We start from the raw sequence: 18,458 nt of genomic DNA, 5'->3' as shown, positions 1-18,458 counted from the left end.
GTTGTTGTTTTGGTTTTTTTTGTTTTGTTTTGTTTTGTTTTGTTTTGTTTTTTCACTTTAGGCTTCAGGTTATTTTGAAAACTTAAGTATGGACTGGAGATTTCAAGTCCTACTTAAGACAGCTAGGAGATTTACACAGCAAAGATCCCCAGAATCATTTATTAAAGGCATCAGAACCCTGAAATAGCAAGCCATTTTTCAGTGTTGGTTTCCTAAGTTGGAGGTCCCAGAAGATGAGAAAGATAGCAAAAGTAAAGGTACCATGTACAACAGCTGTTGTGGGGAGATTGTAGACAAGCTCTGTCTCATGCCAAGTAAGCTTCTTAAGAGTAGCATCTTGTATGCTACATACAGGGGATAAGTGGATAAAAATGGAGACTTCTTTGAAGTCAGAAGAAACTATCATACTGTAAGGAGGCAAAAATTATAGAAAAAGATCAGGACCTCCATCTGAATTAAAGTTAGTAAATTCACAGGCCTGAGTTAAAGAAAGAGCCAGAAGGCAAGTCAGCTAGGCCATTTCAGGGACTGACTTACTAAAAGAATAGCAGAAATACAAATACAGGTTGGTCAAGGTGCTCCGGGAAATGACTGACCACAATGGGTAGGTTAAGGTCACATTCCTAAGAAAAATGTGTGCTGGATGTTTCCCACTCCCCACCCCGGTTTATGACATGTGTAAGATGTTTCCCACTCCCCACCTTGGTTTATGGTATAGGTTAAAATTTACTACTGTCCTACTTTTAATTTCCCCCTTCACCCCCCTGGTTTGAGGTTTCTCCTTTAAATACCCCTTCGTCCCAAGCCTCTTGGCCGACACTCTCTGCCCTTGCATGGGATACAAGTCTCAACCCAGCGCTGACTTTGATTAATTAAACCTCTTGCTATTCCAACAAGTTTGATGTCTCTCGTGGTCGTGGGTGAGTTGCATCTTCTCGAGACTTGAGTGAGGGTCTCCCCTCTCTGGGGGTCTTACAATACATTGTGACTAAATCAGGAGAATTCTAATAAAACAATGCCACACAAGGGAACACCAAGTATCCAAAAACATTACTGACCAAACCACAGTTGACAGTTGACGTGGGACTTATGACCATCTAGTAGAAATATTGCCATCTAGTAGAAATAGTTGGAATCTAAGGATCTGAAGCTTCTCCCCAATAGCCCTAGTAGCAAACAATGACCACCTCTTCTAACCCTAACCCTGGCTTAAGAGGAAGAGCACTAATTTCTATTCAATACACCAAGGGCTTAGATAAAGCTCCTAATACTTAAGGCTCCAGGCTTTTAAGTGTCTGGAATTAGGAATAAGAAATGCAATTCTTCACACATTAGGATCAAGCCTTATTTGAGTGGACCAGCCCTCAACACAATAGTAATTTTCCTTTCAAAGAACTGCCCTTGTTTCCTTTCCTGCCCTTGTTGCAAAACTATACCTTTCCAAAGAAGAAAACAGGATTTTTATGACACACCAGGCCTTAATGTTGATTGTGACCCTAGAATGCCACTTTGAGCAGCTTGTTAGGGGCCTGTTCTTTGATATCTGGTTGAGCCTAATGACTGACTGTAAATGAGATTTATCCCCTTTGTCATAGTTTGGAGACAAATGTCTGACAATCCTGGTAAACAAACATGTAAATTATTGTCCTAATCTTTAATAGGACTGCTTAGCATACTACATATCTGTCAGATGTTTTATACACAATCTTACCTCAGCTAAACTCTACTTAGTGTCACTTAATATTTCCTAAACATTGGTAATTCCTTACATCCTTAATTCTACTCTTGTACATCACAGCTTAATACTGCAGTAATACCCAACACATGTAATGTCATTTACAGCTCCACAAAATCAACTCCAAATGGATCTTACATCTACATGTTAAACGCTAAGGGCAGACCTTACAGAAGATAAAGGAGGAACTAGGGCTCTCAGGTTTGTCATCCTGCCAAGTATAGTTCTAAACAAAAGCCCGTCATGCAAATGTTTTGTGCAGATGCAGCCCTTTATGGTGAATAGTAAAGTTTATGGTGAATAGTAAAGTTATTCACCATCCAGACCCAGGTCCAAGGAGAGACTAAGTCCACAAAAACTTCACAGATGACCCCATGTGGATGCCTGTTTCTTTCCATCCAGCTACTGGGAGGACTCACTACACATGCAGTTTTTGCTAAGCTGCTTGTTCCTCCCCTCTGTGGGAGATGACCTTGCACTTACCATGTCTGGAGTTCTGAGTTTGCCTAGCTCCCTTTACATCACCAAGCTGAAGCTCTCAAAACAAGTCACAGGGAAACACACCGTCCCTCTGAGTTAGGTAGAGGAAGTTGCAGGTTTAGTATCTGGAAGAATCTCCTTCTCTTCTGATTGGCAGCCTGTCAAGCCCCTGGGAAGAGCTAAGATTCCAGATCCCTGCTGCTCAACTTTCTGCTATTTCCCTTTGTGGTGCATGTCCCTGTGTTGACCACTTTGCAAGTTTGGAGCTTACCTGAACTCCAACCACAACACTCAGGAGGCAATTCTCCATCTACCTCCTTGGATAGTCCATAAATAAGCTTACATTTGAGTTACCAATGTGTCTCAAAAGTGGGCAGGTGCCCAGAATATTAAAAATTAAAGAGATTTTAGGAAAGAAGTTTTTGTTTTCTGGCTTCAGGCTGGGTTCAGGTAACCTGCAAGTATGTTACACCTGATGATTGTGAGATAAGCTTCAGAACAGAGCAGGAAACACATGACCCACACAGTGGCCTTCCTATCTTTCATGGCTTTCCTCTGCATTTTAGTTTCCCGTCCATCAGGCATGGACAGGAAACTAAAATGCAGAGGTAAAATAACCATACAAATGAAATAACAGCTAAATTTCTATTTATAAGTGAAAGAGAGTGGGGTAGGGAGGAGGAAGAGGAGGAGGAGGAGGAGGAGGAGGAGGAGAGAGAGAGAGAGAGAGAGAGAGAGAGAGAGAGAGAGAGAATATTGACAAGCTGAGCATAACAGTGCATTTCTTCAATCACAGCACTTAGAATACAGAGGCAGGGAAATCACTGAGTTTTAAGATAGCCAGTGCTACATAATGAACACACTCACACATACACACATACAGAGAGACACAGAGAGGGGGCTGAGAGGGGAAGGAAAAGAAAAACAAAATTAATAAAGTATATAAAGAAATCACTGGAGACTGAGGATAATACAATAACTCTTGAAGTCACTTCAGGTCTTTAGAACCAGTGCCTTACAATCATTTTCAAAATTAATATTACCAAGTATTGTAGCATGTGCTATCAATCCCAGAAGTTTGGAAGGATATTCATATCCATAATTTTGGGCCCACACTGGTCTACATAGTCACTCCCATAATATAACCCATCTCAAACAGATCTATTTTTTGAAGGATAGATATGGCTGCACTGTCAAGAACCAGGGAATAGTGACCTAAAGGATTTGAAGTAAAAATTTGTATTATTTCCAGGCCAATCTTGCCATCTCCTCTGAATTAGGAGAGATAATCAGCCCTGAGTCAAAACAGAGAAACTTTTTGTAGTCAAACTCAAGGCTAAGATATGTAGTAATTATTTCGAAACAGGAATTGCTTTGCTGTTAGTATTTGAATTAAAATTTGAAGTTCTAAAAACATACCATGAACAGTTGAAACAATTTACACTGTGCAAATCTCAAGATTATACAGGAAAAACATGTCAAAATGACAGGTTATCCTTTAACTTGGATCATGATTAGAGAAAACTCCATAGTTAACAATATAGAAATTAATCAAATTGTATCTTTAGGAGTAATTAGGAACAGGAAGAAAAAAAATAGTCCTTAACAAATATAATTTTGATTGTTTATCTTTTTGTTGTTGTTGTTTTAAGACAGGGTCTCATTTAGAATGCCAGCTGAACTTGATCCACTTAATAAATTATAATTTCCAAGTTTTATTCAATTTTTAATAAAGAATAGTATAATGTCCCAGGGTAGAGGAATGCCAGGGTGGGGAAACAGGAGTGGGTGGGTGGGTGGGGGAACACCCTCATAGAAGCAGGATTACCAAAGTTGCAAATTTTTAATCATAACTTATAGGGAAATAATCTATAACCACAACATGCTGAACATTTTTATACTTTTAAAATCAGTCACAAACAAAATTGAAGTTAATGAATATCTTATATTTTTTATCTAAACAAAATTTTCTTACATTTTCTAGCTGAAATTTCAAGAGAAGCACCTTGTCACCTGCTGAACTCAATGATCATAGTCACAGATTTTTCTAGGGGAACAGAACCATCAGCTCCTTACCATAGAAGCCAAAAGACCTGCTGGCTCCTTTAAGAGCAGCTTTTGCATCAGTGAGACCATGGCAGGGCTTCTCCAGCTGTGTTAGACTCCTAATCACAGGTGCAGGGCTCCAAAAGCCAATTGAAACTGCTTTTTTTTTTTTTTTCTCTTTCTCTCTCTCTCTCTCTCTCTCTCTCTCTCTCTCTCTCTTCCTCTCTCTCATTCTTTCTCCTGCTCTCTCTCTAAACTAGTTAAAAACTGAATCAAGGGCTGAACAACCAGCAGATAAAGTTTTAATGTGAAACACGGAACAACATTCAAGCAGCGAAACAAAAACAGACAATTGACACACATTGAACAGATTGGAGCTCTAAAGACAGACAATAGACAGAGAAAGCAGAACTGAGGATCTCTCCTGTATGAGCCAGAAAAAAAATGCAGGATGTCTTCTGATTATTTCCTGCTCCCAGGAAGGCTCTAAAATAGCCTTTTCCTTTTCTTTTGTTAACATGGCTGGAGAGCAGACAACTGCTTTAGCCCTTTCTCTCCATCATCTTCAAGGTTTAATGTTTTTATTTCCTCCTTAGGAGGTGTAGCATTTTTTCATCAATAGTCTCCTCTTGGGGAAACATCCCCAATGAAATTTTTTAAGAAATCCTTTTTTCTTAACCCTTACTCCTCCTGACTTGAGGGACTCCTTGAGGCTCTTTAAGAGCAAATCATGTTTGCTTAATGCTTGTCCTAATGATTGCATTGCTTTTTCTTACCTTCACCGGATCAATCTCACAGGCGGGTGACTGCAGTGATCACAATTCGAATCTCCACTCTTCTCTCTGGAGAAGCATCAATTCTATGTGTGCAGGAGGTCCCTCTGGAAGCAACCTTCAATTGGACCCCAACCCAAAGGGCACACATCAGGCACCACTTGCCCTGGCCTGTGGGGATTCAACGAGACCTTAGGGAAAGCGGCGAAAGAATGAGGGGACAAGAGACACAAGGAATGAGAGCAAGTCTGGGATTCTGATCAAGCTCTGAATCTTTATTTTCATGTGCCGGTTATAAAGACACAGCAAACCGAGAAGTTTGGGTGATGGTCGTTGCTTAGGGCTATGCCACTGTTGAATCCTTATTGCCCCAGATCATACCACTGTCATATCCTTATTGCCCTAGACCACCCCACTGTCATATGCTTATTGCCCTAGACCATCCCACTCTCCTAACCAGCTCCTAGGAAATATCAGGTTCTTTAAGTTCCTGGAACCTGAGACTAGGTTTCCAAGAACAGCAGGTAATTTCCTGGGTTTGACTCCCAGCACCAATCAAAACACAAGCTTCAAACAAAGGCAAAGGCCAAAGCTACAGCTAAGGCCCAGGTTTCTGCTCCAGCTCGGGCTCCCAGGCCCCTGTGAAGGCCCCATATAAAAGGCTTCTGCCAACGTGAAGACAGATGGACTGCTCTGACACACCTACCCGCACACTATTTGCAGATGTCTAGTGTCCTATGATGTTACAAATAAACTTGAGGCAAGATCTGTTAATAAAAAAAAAAAAGAGAGATGTGGGGAGTGGTGTTCACAGGAGAACCCACTCAACTAATGCTTATTTTGTTGTTGTTGTTGTTGTTCATGCTTAGAAAGGCTGACAGATTACTGATTTCAGGATCAGTCTAGGACAGAGCAACTTTAGGCCCAGGTGTGGTAGAAATGGTAACTTCAGGACTGGGTCCCACCCAGCTACCTTAGCATTTGTGTTTAACAGAGACAGGCAGTTAACTGAATACTTTGCAAAGTTTAAAAAAAAAGATGTACTTGCTGTCTCCTAAGAATTAAGGGGCTGTGGGAGAGGGGAGGCTAATCAAAAGGAGTAAATGACTGGGTTCATAGGGAAAATAACAGATTGATTTTATGGTATGCAAAAGAGGAGCTATCAAGTGAATTCTTAAGAACACCAAGAGAGAACTGCTTGTTGAACAGTCTCTAGCAGAACATAGACAGAGAGCTGTCTGGAGTTCTCCAGAGAAAATGGAGCAGAGAGAAAGCAGAAAATAGGGAAAACAGGCTGGAAAGTTGTCTCCACAGAGCATAAATGAATAGGTTGAACTGACATTGTAACTACCAGTTCTTGTTTCTCTCCTTCCAGGTACCCCTTCTCTGTCTTCCCTGTTCCAAGCCCAGGCTTGGTCCTTGGCAACAGAGGTATACTTTGATATCACTAATTTTTAAATCTAGATGTCAGGACTTACAGAAAATGTCTCATTTATGTAACCATCCCAGTGTCAATGCCAGGTACCAGCTTATACCCAATTACTTGATAGAAGTGTGGCTAGTGACCTGCCATTGGAGTGCTAGGAAATGAAAAAGGATTGAACAGTGCTCTTGACAACTGAGTGATCCCTGTAGTTCTCTCACCCACTTTCAATAAAATAAAAGAGAATACTAGACATATCAGACTTGAGATACAAAGACCAGCTTTGAGAAAAGCTGCAGGAAGACAGTGGAGTTTCTGGAAATGAAGCTGACTGTGCTTCAGGTGACAGAGCAGGAAGAGTGGGAATACCTAAGACTTTGTGGTTAAGGCAATTTCATCATAATCTCAAGTTGCTGATCAAGCTATATGTTTAGATACTATCCCTGTTGAATTTTGTCCTCATTTGGTCTGTTCATTCTTTAAATGCTGTGATTTTTTTCTGGTAAAGTTTGTTTCATTTTTAACATCATACTTTGAGAACATAGTAGTCTCTCTTAAGGATATGGTACAGTGAAAACAGATAAAATGTTGTTTTCAGCTGGGCAGTGGTGACACACACTTTTAATCCTAGCACTTGGGAAGCTGAGGCAGGCGGATTTCTGAGTTTGAGGCCAGCCTGGTCTACAGAGTGAGTTCCAGGACAGTCAGGGCTATGCAGAGATACCGTGTCTTGAAAAACAAACAAAAATAATGTTGTTTTCACTTTTCAGGAAACATGTGGTAGTTAAATGAGAATGGGACCCATAAACTCATATGTTCAAATACTTATTTTCTAGTTTGTGTTACTATTTGGGAAGCAGCACAGGTGTAGCCCTTTTGGAAGAGGTGTGACACATGGGTGCATTTTCAGGCTTTAATATGTTCTGACAATGCCCATATTGCTAGTTCCCTCTTGTCTGGAGTTCAAAATATGAGCTCTCAGCTGTCCCTTGATTTTCAGCTAAGATCTTGTAATACAAGATGAACTTTCCAGACGTATTTCTGTCCACCATTTTTATTATTTACATATATTTCTGGATGACTTTGACCTAAGAATCCCCTTAAATATCTCAACTTTTACATTTGGTCATGTTCAGAAAAGGATTTAAGTTAACACTCATAGGAGAAGGCAAACCTATGTGTAAATGATCTAGAATACCTAAGTAAAATCTCAATGCTCCCTTTCTTAAAGAAAGGCATTGCTTTGGAAATGGCCCCTATGCTTTCTTTACATGATACAGGAAAATGTCTTTCCCAGTGGTTCTGTGTTGTCTATTGTGCTAGTTATGCATGATACTCAAATGGAACATATCTGGAATTAATAAAATGCAAAAGTTGGGTAGTGTGCAGGGGTTTTTGTAATTAAAGTTTTCAAACTGGGGAAAGTATTTTTTCTTGGGTCATTTGGGGTGATAAGATTCACCTTTAACCTAGGCCACTCTTTGTGGTGACAGCCTACATATATAAAGGACATTGAAGATGGTAGCTTTCTCTTTGTCTTATTCCCCACATTTGGTTAGCAATTTTTTGTTGTGGTTGTTGTTGTTATTGTTTACTTGTTTTATTTTCTGGCAATAGCGCTTATCTTAGAAAATGAAGGTGTATATTGAAGACCAGCTCAGATATCCAGACACACAGACTGAACCACTATTGGATTCTTAATCTTTCCATTTGTAAACAGCCATTGTTAGACTAGTTGAACCGCAGCCTGTGAGCCATCTAATAAATGCATTTTCTACGTAATAGAGATTGAATTTTATCAGCTCCGTTCATGTTTAGAAACTTTATCATATACCATACAGCTGGATTTGTTGTCGTTGTTGCTATTTTCTTGTTTTGTTTTGTTTTTCAAGACATGGTTTCTCTGTGTAGCCATGGCTGTCGTGGAACTCACTCTGTAGACCAGGCTGGCCTCGAACTCAGAAATCCGCCTGCCTCTGCCTCCCAAGAGCTGGGATTAAAGGCGTGTGCCAACACTACCTGGAGCTATTTTCATTTTACAGACTCACTGAGGACTTTCAGCTGATTAAGAAGAGTGCTCCAAGGTGTCTGTCACTTATTTCCTGCTTTGCTCTAGGTTTGTCTCATACACAACAGGTAAAAAGTACTTGCAGTTTACCTGAACTCATCCTAAAGGATCCTAACAAAAAAGAAACAAAGAAAAAAGAAAAAAAAAGTTTTCTAAAATTGTTCTTAATTTTTAATATTCTTGGCACCTGTCCACATGTGGGACAGATTAGTAACTCCACTGTAATCTGACTTATTGACTGTGAGAATCATCCATTGTGAATGCAGCAGGATGAGGAGGAAGGACCTCATGAGTGCTGTGATGGGAGTTCAGGAAAGCTCCACATTTGCAAAGCAGTGAACACAGTGCCACTGCCCACATGAGTAGAAGCAGGCAGTTGAGAAGCAGGGATGTGAAAGCTTACTTTCTCCCAGGAGCTGGATGGGAGAACAAATAAGCTATTGGAGGAGAGGCACTTGTGCTACTGAACTTCAAATCTGCAGATCTGGGAAATTATTGGGCAAAACTGGAACCACTATGCCGCGTCTCTTTAAGACACTCTAATCTTAAGAGTGGTGATTATGTCACTCAAGTCTCGTTAGCCAATCAAAACCTCCAAATGGACCTGCCAGTCAGAAGAGGAGGCGACACTTCCGGGTACCAAGCCTACAAGTTTTTTCCTGTAACTCAGCCGGCATGAGTGTTTCTGGGTGAAACATTCTGAGTGTGTCTGCTGGGTGCTGTGAGGGGAGCTCGGCAAGCTCAGAACTCCAGACATGGTAAGTGCAAGGCCATCTCCTATGAACGGGAGGCGGAAGTTACTTAGCAAAGTACAAATGTGTAGTGGGTCTTCCCAGTGACTGGATGGTAAGCAGCAGCCGGACACATGCAGCCTCCTGTGAGGTCCTTTGTACCCGGCTGTGGCCTCTGAATAACTTTATTATGGGAGCATCTGCACAAAACCATTGCAGCAGTGGCTTGTGTGTAGAAATATACTTGGCATGATGCTAAACCTCAGAGCCCTGGTTTCTCTGTTATCTTCTCTAAGTTCTGCTCTTAGCAATGAACTTGGAGGTGTAAGTTCCACTTGGAGTTGGTGTTGTGAAGGCTGTAAAAAGAAATCTCCTGTGTTGGGTATCACTCCAATATTTAGCTGTGATGTACAAGTGTAGAATTGATGATAAAAGGAATTACCAACATTGAGGAAATATTTTTTTTTCCAGGTGTTTTGAGACAGGGTTTCTCTGTATAGCCCGGGCTGTCCTAGAACTCACTCTGTAGACCAGGCTGGCCTCGAACTCAGAAATCCACCTGCCTCTGCTTCCATGTGCTAGAAATAAAGTTGTGTGCCACCACAGCCCAGCCCTCTAAGTAGAATTTATCTTCGATAGGACTGCCTGTAAAACACCTGACAAGTATGTAGTATGCTAAAACTGCAGTCCTGTTAAAAGCCAGTATTGTAATATATACATGTTTGCTTATCAAGATTGTCCAGACATTTGTCTCCAGACCTTAACAAAGGGGACAAATTGATTTAAAATCAGCCATTAGGCTCATGCTGATATCAAAGAACAGTCCCCTAATAAGCTGCTCGATGTGGCATTACATGATCACAGCCAACATTAAGGCCTAGTATGCCATAAAGATACTGTTTTCTTGGGGAAAGCATAGTTTTGCCATAAGGGCAGGACTATACCTGGTGACATCTCTTGAAAAGGACAACACTGTGTGTTGTGGGCTGGTCCAATCTAATAAGGCTTGATCCTAATGCATGGAGAATTGCATATCTCCTTCCTAAATTCTAGCCCCTTAACAGCCTGGAGCCTTAAGCTTTAGGAGCTTTACCTAAGGCCCTGGTGTATTGAATAGAAAACAGTGCTCTTTCTCCTAAGCAAGGATTAGGGTTGGCAGAGGTGGTAAAGCTTCGTGGCCAGGTCGTTGGGGGAGGAGAAGCTTAAAATCCTGAGATTCCAACTCTTTCCAGTATAGGGTGACATGGTTATCAGTCCCAAGTCAACTGTGGGCTTGGTCAGTCATGGATTCCCTTGTGCAGCATTGTTTTATTACAAAACTCCTGAGTTTGTCCCAGTGTGTGATAGTTACTGCTGCCTTCATAGAAGTCTCCATTTCATTCCATTTGTCCCCTGTAAGTAATATACAAGATGCTACTTACATGACATAGCCATAGCTTGTGCAATTCTCCCCACCACAGCTGTTGTACATTTTACTGTCTATGTTTCCTGTCTTTCTCACCTTCACTTCCAACTCAGGAACCCATCACTGAAAACTGACCTGCTGTTTCAGGGCTCTGATGCACTTAATCAATGATTCTGGGAATCTTTGCTATGTAAATCTCATAGCTGTCTTAAGTAGGACTTACAATCTCTAGTCCTTCTTTAAATTGTACAAAATAACAAAGGGCCTGAACCAGAAACAAATTTATGGATGACTGTCGTGAAAATTTAGAAAGGCCACCACAGCGGCGCAAGCTCGCACCGCCGTGGTGGGTCCCACATCAGGGAGGGAGATCTTATGGTCTCCCTGAGGGCCTTGGCGGCGGCAGGCCCCAGTAACATGAGGAAGTCCTTGGTTCCAAAAAGATTTATTGTCATGACGGATAATAGATGGATCTAGGCATGCCTCCCAAAATCTCAGGGCAGTCCCGAGTTATATAGGGAGGGAGAAAGGGGGAGGATTAGGGGAGGATCTGGGGGAGGAATGTTTAATTTGCTCTGCCCTCTGGCCTTCATTAGTATGTAAATCTCTAGGGCCTGAGGCCTATAGCCTGGCCTATGTGACTCTATGGAAATGTGACTGTTTTCAGGATCCTAGATGATGGGAGGGACCGAACTCCTGCAGGTTCTCACGCAGAATTCCACGGAGAATCTCGGGGTTCTAAGTACCTGCTCAACCATGACCCAGGATACCCTTATGCAGTCCCACAGATGACAGGATCCAAAATCTCTTTTTTGTTGGCTTCTCTTTGAGCATTAGTCAGAGCTGAATCCATGCTGTCATTAATGAGATTTTTCTTAATTAATATTTTAATGTTGTATTTGGAGTGATTTCTTTCTGGGATGATAAATTAATTCTGTGAGAGCTGCATCTTCTTCCTTTTATAGAGATGTTTCTAAGATAAGCTCTGTTGACTCAGATAGCCTTGATTCTGGTCTGTTGCTCCCCAGGGCAATGACCTTGCTTTTTGCTTGATGAAAATTCATAAATTCTTGAATTAAAAGAATGCAGCACAACAACATTTTAAATTTGCTCATTTGAATCATATGATGAACTGTCCATTTCTTCCATTTTCAGATGAGAACAGGAGGAATGGTTTACTTTATTTACTGTCAGGTGAAACTGTGCAGGCAATAGCTAGATCACAGACTAAAGTTTATGAGAGTCAGCTGCAGGTGTCAGTATTCTGGAATAGGACTGGATTCAGGTAGCCTGAATAATTCTATAATTTCACAGTGTATATTTAATATTACCTATGATTAAATTAAACTAGATTTGTGGGTGTTTAATTTGGGCAGCTTAGCTTGAGCCAGTGGATAATGAATTTTGTTAGTAGGACTGGTATTATATAGATACAAGCAATCCTAGCTGACATATTTATGTTGGTTCAGAAATGTAAAACACATGCCATTTGATGTAGCTGTGTGTCACCTTATAGATCTCAGCAGTTAACACTGCACGTAGGGGCAAGGACAAACACCACCTTATTAATGCCATCACCTCTACCAGGAAGGGTTGGCTCTTTTTTAAAGTCATTATACCAATATGGTTTTTCATTTAAATTTGTCTACTTAAAAAGTCAATTTTTGTTATTAGTTTTTAAACTTCATTTTCGTTATGCATTAGTGCTCCATTCTCTTACTCGTTTCTATTATCCAATGTTTCCCATAAATTAAGAATGTCATTCTTTTTTCTAAAGAGATTTCATATCTGTCTGTTTAGAGAAACACCTCCTTTAGCTCAGGCTTTTCTTCTGCCACGTATTTAGGACTTCCTTTGAACACCTGAACCTGTCTCTGCTGCCCAGTGCTTGGAAACCAGTCCTACAGCTCCTTTCAATCTGGCTTCTGATTGATCAGTGAGACAAAAACACCAGGGAATGAGTGTTGTCAAACTTCCCCAGATTAGGGGTGAGGGAATTACAAATAAAGAGGGACCTGTATAAGAATTGAGTTCACTGACCTAAGATGAAGCTGGTATAATTGCTACACAAAAAAAGAGGAGGAAGAAGGAAGGTGAGGCTACTTTACTTTTGTAATAGTTGGCTTTAACCATGAGTACTCAAGTAATCAATTTTAGACAGTGAGTTAAATTCCGTACTGGCCATCTTGATTTCTCAGATTAGGATAATGAGGAATCTAAATGAGGAACAAAACTTATATCTAGAAACCAACTTTCTGTGTTTTCACTAGTTCAAACAAAAGAAGTTCTAGAGAAACTGGTGTGGCTGTACCTAACAGGAATGTTATTATTCCTGTGTGAAACTACACAGTATAAGAGAAAAGATGTGAGTACTTCTTGGCGCTCTCTAGTACATACGTGTAGTTTCTCAAAAATATTGGACCATAAAGTGTGTTTTAACTCTTAAAAATAAACTTTGAGAGTATAATAATCCTTTCTTCCTTCTACTTTCTCACTGGTGTTAAGTCTGAAACTCTGGGACAAGGAACTGAGGGACCTTTTTAACAAATGAAAGCAAACTTGACTGTCTGGTTTTCTCATCAGACCACAGTCCCTACCCATTACAGAATATTGAGGGCATACCTCACCCTCTACCCCAGGAGTAGGGCTGCCATTCCTTATGCCTTCCAACCATTTGGGGACTGGTCTTTTTCATTCTGATCTCCTGGTCTGGCTCTTCATTCTCCCATCCTACCTCTCCACAAGGTTCAATGTCAAGTCTACTCTAAACTATCTCAGATATTCATGGGTCTGCCGATGTTCTCTCTTTTGTGTATTATAAAATTTCTACTCCATCATATCTAGGAGCAGTGATTTCCTATAATTTTATTTCTTTTTTTTTTCATTCCTCTCCCTTTGTCCACTCCTAGCTTTAAAATTCGACTAGCTTTAAAATAGCGACTTTTTCTTTTTAATTATTGTTACTCTATGAATTTGATTGCAGTTTGGCTGCAGGCCTTCCCCAGTATAAAGCAGAGATGTCTGCCCTGGACATTGCATGTATAATTGATTATGCAAAGAAAGGACCCTGTGTCTTTAGCAAGGGAAATAAGTCCTCTGGGAGACTAGAACTTTCTAATAAATGCAAATTTCCAAGATTAGGGCTATGTCTGCATTTAGGGTGGAACAGCAGAGCTTGGATGACTTTAGCTGTCCGAGTCATTTGCTCTCTGTTCCCCAAGTAGAGGAGCTGCCACTTACTGTCCTGATGCCCAGCTGAGTTTTCCTAACTAATGAGGGACTTGGGCAGGCCTGTCAATCAGGAGCACTAGTAGAAGGTAGCTTGCAGGTTCTTTACAGGATTTTCCTCCGATGCCTTTGTTACAGGCTATGCAAAAGACCACAAGCCATGCCCTGGTGATTGTGGCCAATCTCTGTCTCCAGACAGGAGGAACAGGTATGCTGAGCTGTTGGAGTCAGATCTACTGGTACTAAGAGGGACCTTGGTTCAGAGTGTGGTTCTGTTTCTCCATATAGTAATAATAGCAGAGGCCCCTATCCTTTGACCTTTCCTGAGGGTAGATTCCTAGAGAGGGTATGTAGCCCTTTGAGTCACAACATGTGAAACTTAAATGTCACTATCCACTGTGTACACACAGGCATTGATTTTGGTATGCAATAGGGCTATGTTGCAAAAGGTTTGAGTTCTAGAATTTGTGAACCTTCTATATTCATTTTGTGTGACTAATTTTATAGTTTAGAAATCAGTAGAAAAGAGGTGATAGGTATCATACTTCAGAAACATTAACTAGAATTCTTTAGCCATTCTATTACCTCCAGTAATAATGTCATGATACACAGAAATTCAATTCTTGGTTAGAAAAAGGAGCTTCTGAGACTTAGAAGTTTGTCAGGTGTGTATGGTGTTGGGCAGGTCGATAAGACAGATGTCACATCTTGTAACATAATCCATGTGTCAGGAAGCAGATATTAACTCACTATTTAATACTGTATTGTGTTAGACTTGAGTGGAGCTAGTTCTGCCTGAAATCACTAGGGCTCATGAAGAGCTGCAGAGCCATAGACCACCTTTCTGATCACCTACCTCTATTGACAGAACTCTATACCATCAGGCCTCTCTGTTTGGGAGACATACAGGTAGTAACTGAAAGGTCAGAAATATAACATTTTAGGGGTTTCTTAAGTTATTTTTGTAGGAGTCATGAAATCTGTTTTTATTTTATTTGTATATAAGCACAGATAATGTTGGTCAACTTTACATTTTTTCTGGTGTAGTTTCCTTAGTTATTTTCAAGAGAATTTGAAAACTGTTCACATGGAAATGGGCAAAGGACGGTTTCTGCAACAATATCATTTTCCAGAGCATTGGGCAACAATGAGAATTTGGTCTTGGGTAACAGATAGTAGGATGGATTCCTTGGACATACTGCTTTGTCTTCTGGAGAAGTGGCCTGTGGTTAAGTAGGGGGTTTCTGTCCATAGTTCAGAGCTCAGACACAGAGATTGGGTAAGAAGGGAAGGGAAGATGGAAATTGTCTTTGTATCTACAGGAGGCCTGGACAGGTGAGAAGAAACTGCAGTCCTATGGGCACCCTTGGGTCTCAGGGAACAGAAAGTGAGGAAGGTCTGGCAGGATGCTACATGGTCTCATACCCAACATCTTAATACAGAGACATCAGGATCCCCGAGATCATTTATTTGCTTCAACATTTACTGCAGTTTTTGTTTTTCTTCAGCTGTGAAAGACTGTTTGCTTAGTGGATAAAAAGTCAGTAATTATTCATTTTGAAGTACACATTGACACTGTTGTTGGAATTATGCTTTCTTATGTACATATATACTGGAACTTTTAGGAAGTAGTGACCTATGATGACGTGCATGTGAACTTCACTCCAGAAGAATGGGCTTTGCTGGATCCTTCTCAGAAGAGTCTCTACAAAGATGTGATGTTGGAGACCTATAGGAATCTCAAAGCTATAGGTAATACAGTGATTTTTATTCACTTTGTAAAATGTAGGCACATCTGTTTCTTTGTTATTATTTGTTTTTGTAATTTTAGTTGAGAATGAGGAAGAACAAGGTGAATAAACCAGAGATGGTTCTAAAGTTCACTCTAGTTGATAGCTTAAATGTTGCCTAATTCCCAATAGTGTAACATACTTTCTCTCGTACCATATTTTAGGTTGTATTTGGGAAGACTATACTATTGGTGAACATTTTCAAAGTTCTAGAAGACATGGAAGGTAATTTTCATGTGAAAGTTAATAAGAAAATGCCTATTAATAAAGTTTAATATGTGGTACAAGTTGTGAAGAAAAGCAGTAGGGTAAAATATGGTCTTCTTTAAGTTATAGATGATTATTAAATCTCACAAAACCATGTATATTGATGTCACATATCTAGATTGTGTTTACAAGATGTTTAATTTAAAAAACACAGAAACAAGGGCTTAACAGGTATGTCACTATTTTAATCAAGCTATGCTCTAGAACTGCCAGTCTGTTCAGTCTCATACCACGTAGCTATTGCAAATAGGAAACACATTTATTAGGTGATAAGTATATGCCTAAAATCTTGGAATAAGCAAATAATCCATGGTAAATCTGTTGTTAATCATATACTTGTAGTAACATTGCTAAATTTATTTAGATGGACACTTTATGAGTTTCAAGGATTGTTTTCTAGAGAAACCTTAATCCCTGTACCACATCAATATGAGAGAAAAAAGTCAAACTCTGTGAACGTAATGTGGAACCCTTTCACTTGTTATTCTTTTTTTTAATATGGATATTATATGTCTTGATGGATACAATCCATTTGAGCATAGAAATATTGAAAGAATCAACATACCTTTCTCTTTTCCAGAACAATTAAAAGATATATAGTACTGCACACTTCGAGTAGACATTTCTAAATGTGCTGAAAATTTTTAAATAGTTTCCCAATATTATTGAGGACATTTGCCAACTCAAACTGCTGAAAATCATTATGAGAATAAGGGAAGTAAATTTTTTTCTCTTAGCACTGGTTTATATTCTAAATGTAGTATTATTGTCTTGATAGCACTATTTATGAATACAATCAGTGTTCAAACGCTCTGACCTCTTCCTGTTCTCATCAAATATCTAAATAACCTTTTATATAAAAAAAAACCTATGTTATAAATGTTAGTCATGTAATCAATACTCTTCCAATTCTTTGCATCTTTAAAGATGTACAACAACCCATAATGGAGAACACCTTTGAATGTTAACAAAGTGATACTATATTCAAATCAGATTACTCTTTACATTTTAACCAGATTCCAAATATATTCATAAAGATAAAAACATGCATAGTATAATCAATGTGAGAAAGCTTTCACTTGTGCCAATTGTATTTGCAGGCTTGAAAGAAGTTGTACTGGAGAGCAACCCTCTGAGATTACTCAATGTGCCAAAGCTTTTGCATATCAGAGTCATACTCAAAGGCATGAAAGAACTCATAGTGGAGAGAAACTTTATAAATGTAATCAGTGTAGTAAATCCTATGCAGGATATAGTGGTCTTGAATATCATAAAAGAACACATACTGGAGAGAAACACTATGAATGTAACCAATGTGGTAAAGCCTTTACAGGAAGTAGTACCCTCCAAAGACATAAAAGAACACATACAGTAGAGAAACCCTATGAATGTAACCAATGTGGTAAAGCCTTTCCAAAAAGGAGTGACCTCCAAAGACATAAAAGAACACATATGGGGAAGAAACCCTTTAAATGTAACCAATGTGGTAAAGCCTATACAGCGCATAATGGTCTTGAATATCATAAAAGAACACATACTGGAGAGAGACCCTATGAATGTAGCCACTGTCATAAAGCCTTTATAGGAAGTAGTGACCTCCAAAAACATAAAAGAACACATAGAGGAGAGAAACCCTATGAATGTAACCAATGTGGTAAAGCCTTTGCAGGAAGCAGTGGTCTCAAATATCATAAAAGAACACATACAGGAGAGAAGCCCTATGAATGTAACCAATGTGGTAAAGCCTTTACAGGAATGAATGACCTCCAAAAACATAAAAGAACACATACAGGAGGAAAACCCTATGATTGTAACCAATGTGGTAAAGCCTTTGCAGGAAGCATTGGTCTTGAATATCATAAAAGAACACATACAGGGGAGAAGCCCTATGAATGTAACCAATGTGGTAAAGCCTTTGTTGGAAGCAGTGGTCTCCAATATCATAAAAGAACACATACAGGGGAGAAGCCCTATGAATGTAACCAATGTGGTAAAGCCTTTGCTGGAAGCAGTGGTCTCCAATATCATAAAAGAACACATACAGGGGAGAAGCCCTATGAATGTAACCAATGTGGTAAAGCCTTTGCTGGAAGCAGTGGTCTCAAATGTCATAAAAGAACTCATACAGGGGAGAAGCCCTATGAATATAACCAACGTAGTAAAGCCTTTTCACAAAGCAGTAGTCTCAAAGATCATTAAAGAACGCATACAAAGGAGAAACCCTTTGAATGTAACCAATGTGATAAAGCCTATACAGGGCATACTGGTCTTAAATATCATGAAAGAACACATACTGGAGAGAGAGACCCTATGAATGTAGCCACTGTGGTAAAGCCTTTACAGGAAGAAGTGACCTCCAAAAACATAAAAGAACACATACAGGAGAGAAACCCTGTGACTGTAACTAATTTGGTAAAGGCTTTACAGTAAGCAGTGGTCTCAAATATCGTAAAACAATACATATAGGAGAGAGACTCTATGAATGTTATCAATGTGGTAAAGCCTTAGCAAT

At 39.7% G+C, this 18,458-nt stretch overlaps 1 protein-coding gene and 1 pseudogene across 1 annotated transcript; one reads left to right on the top strand and one right to left on the bottom strand.

Moving 5' to 3' along the window:
* Positions 1-2,525, bottom strand: part of LOC114626604 — a 9,705-nt pseudogene extending 7,180 nt beyond the window's left edge.
* Positions 2,526-9,181: 6,656 nt separating this feature from the next.
* LOC114626646 (zinc finger protein 431-like) lies at positions 9,182-18,145 on the top strand. The gene is made up of 4 exons (XM_028774116.1): positions 9,182-9,283; positions 15,515-15,641; positions 15,844-15,904; positions 17,047-18,145. The coding sequence occupies exons 1-4, from the start codon at positions 9,281-9,283 to the stop codon at positions 18,143-18,145; spliced, it is 1,290 nt and encodes a 429-aa protein (XP_028629949.1). The 5' UTR covers positions 9,182-9,280.
* Positions 18,146-18,458: the final 313 nt, after the last annotated feature.

The sequence above is a fragment of the Grammomys surdaster genome, unplaced genomic scaffold, assembly GCF_004785775.1.
Source record: "Grammomys surdaster isolate TR1022 unplaced genomic scaffold, NIH_TR_1.0 238, whole genome shotgun sequence".
NCBI lineage: Eukaryota > Metazoa > Chordata > Mammalia > Rodentia > Muridae > Grammomys > Grammomys surdaster.
The sequence above is the reverse complement of the archived record's forward strand: the minus strand, read 5'-3'. Positions and strand labels throughout refer to the sequence as shown.

What these genes read in the sequence shown, in the direction of transcription:
- LOC114626646 (XM_028774116.1), top strand. An exon ending in TAGGAATCTCAAAGCTATAG is followed by an intron (nt 15,642 to 15,843) that starts GTAATACAGTGA and finishes ACCATATTTTAG; the next exon opens with GTTGTATTTGGGAAGACTAT. An exon ending in AGTTCTAGAAGACATGGAAG is followed by an intron (nt 15,905 to 17,046) that starts GTAATTTTCATG and finishes TTGTATTTGCAG; the next exon opens with GCTTGAAAGAAGTTGTACTG.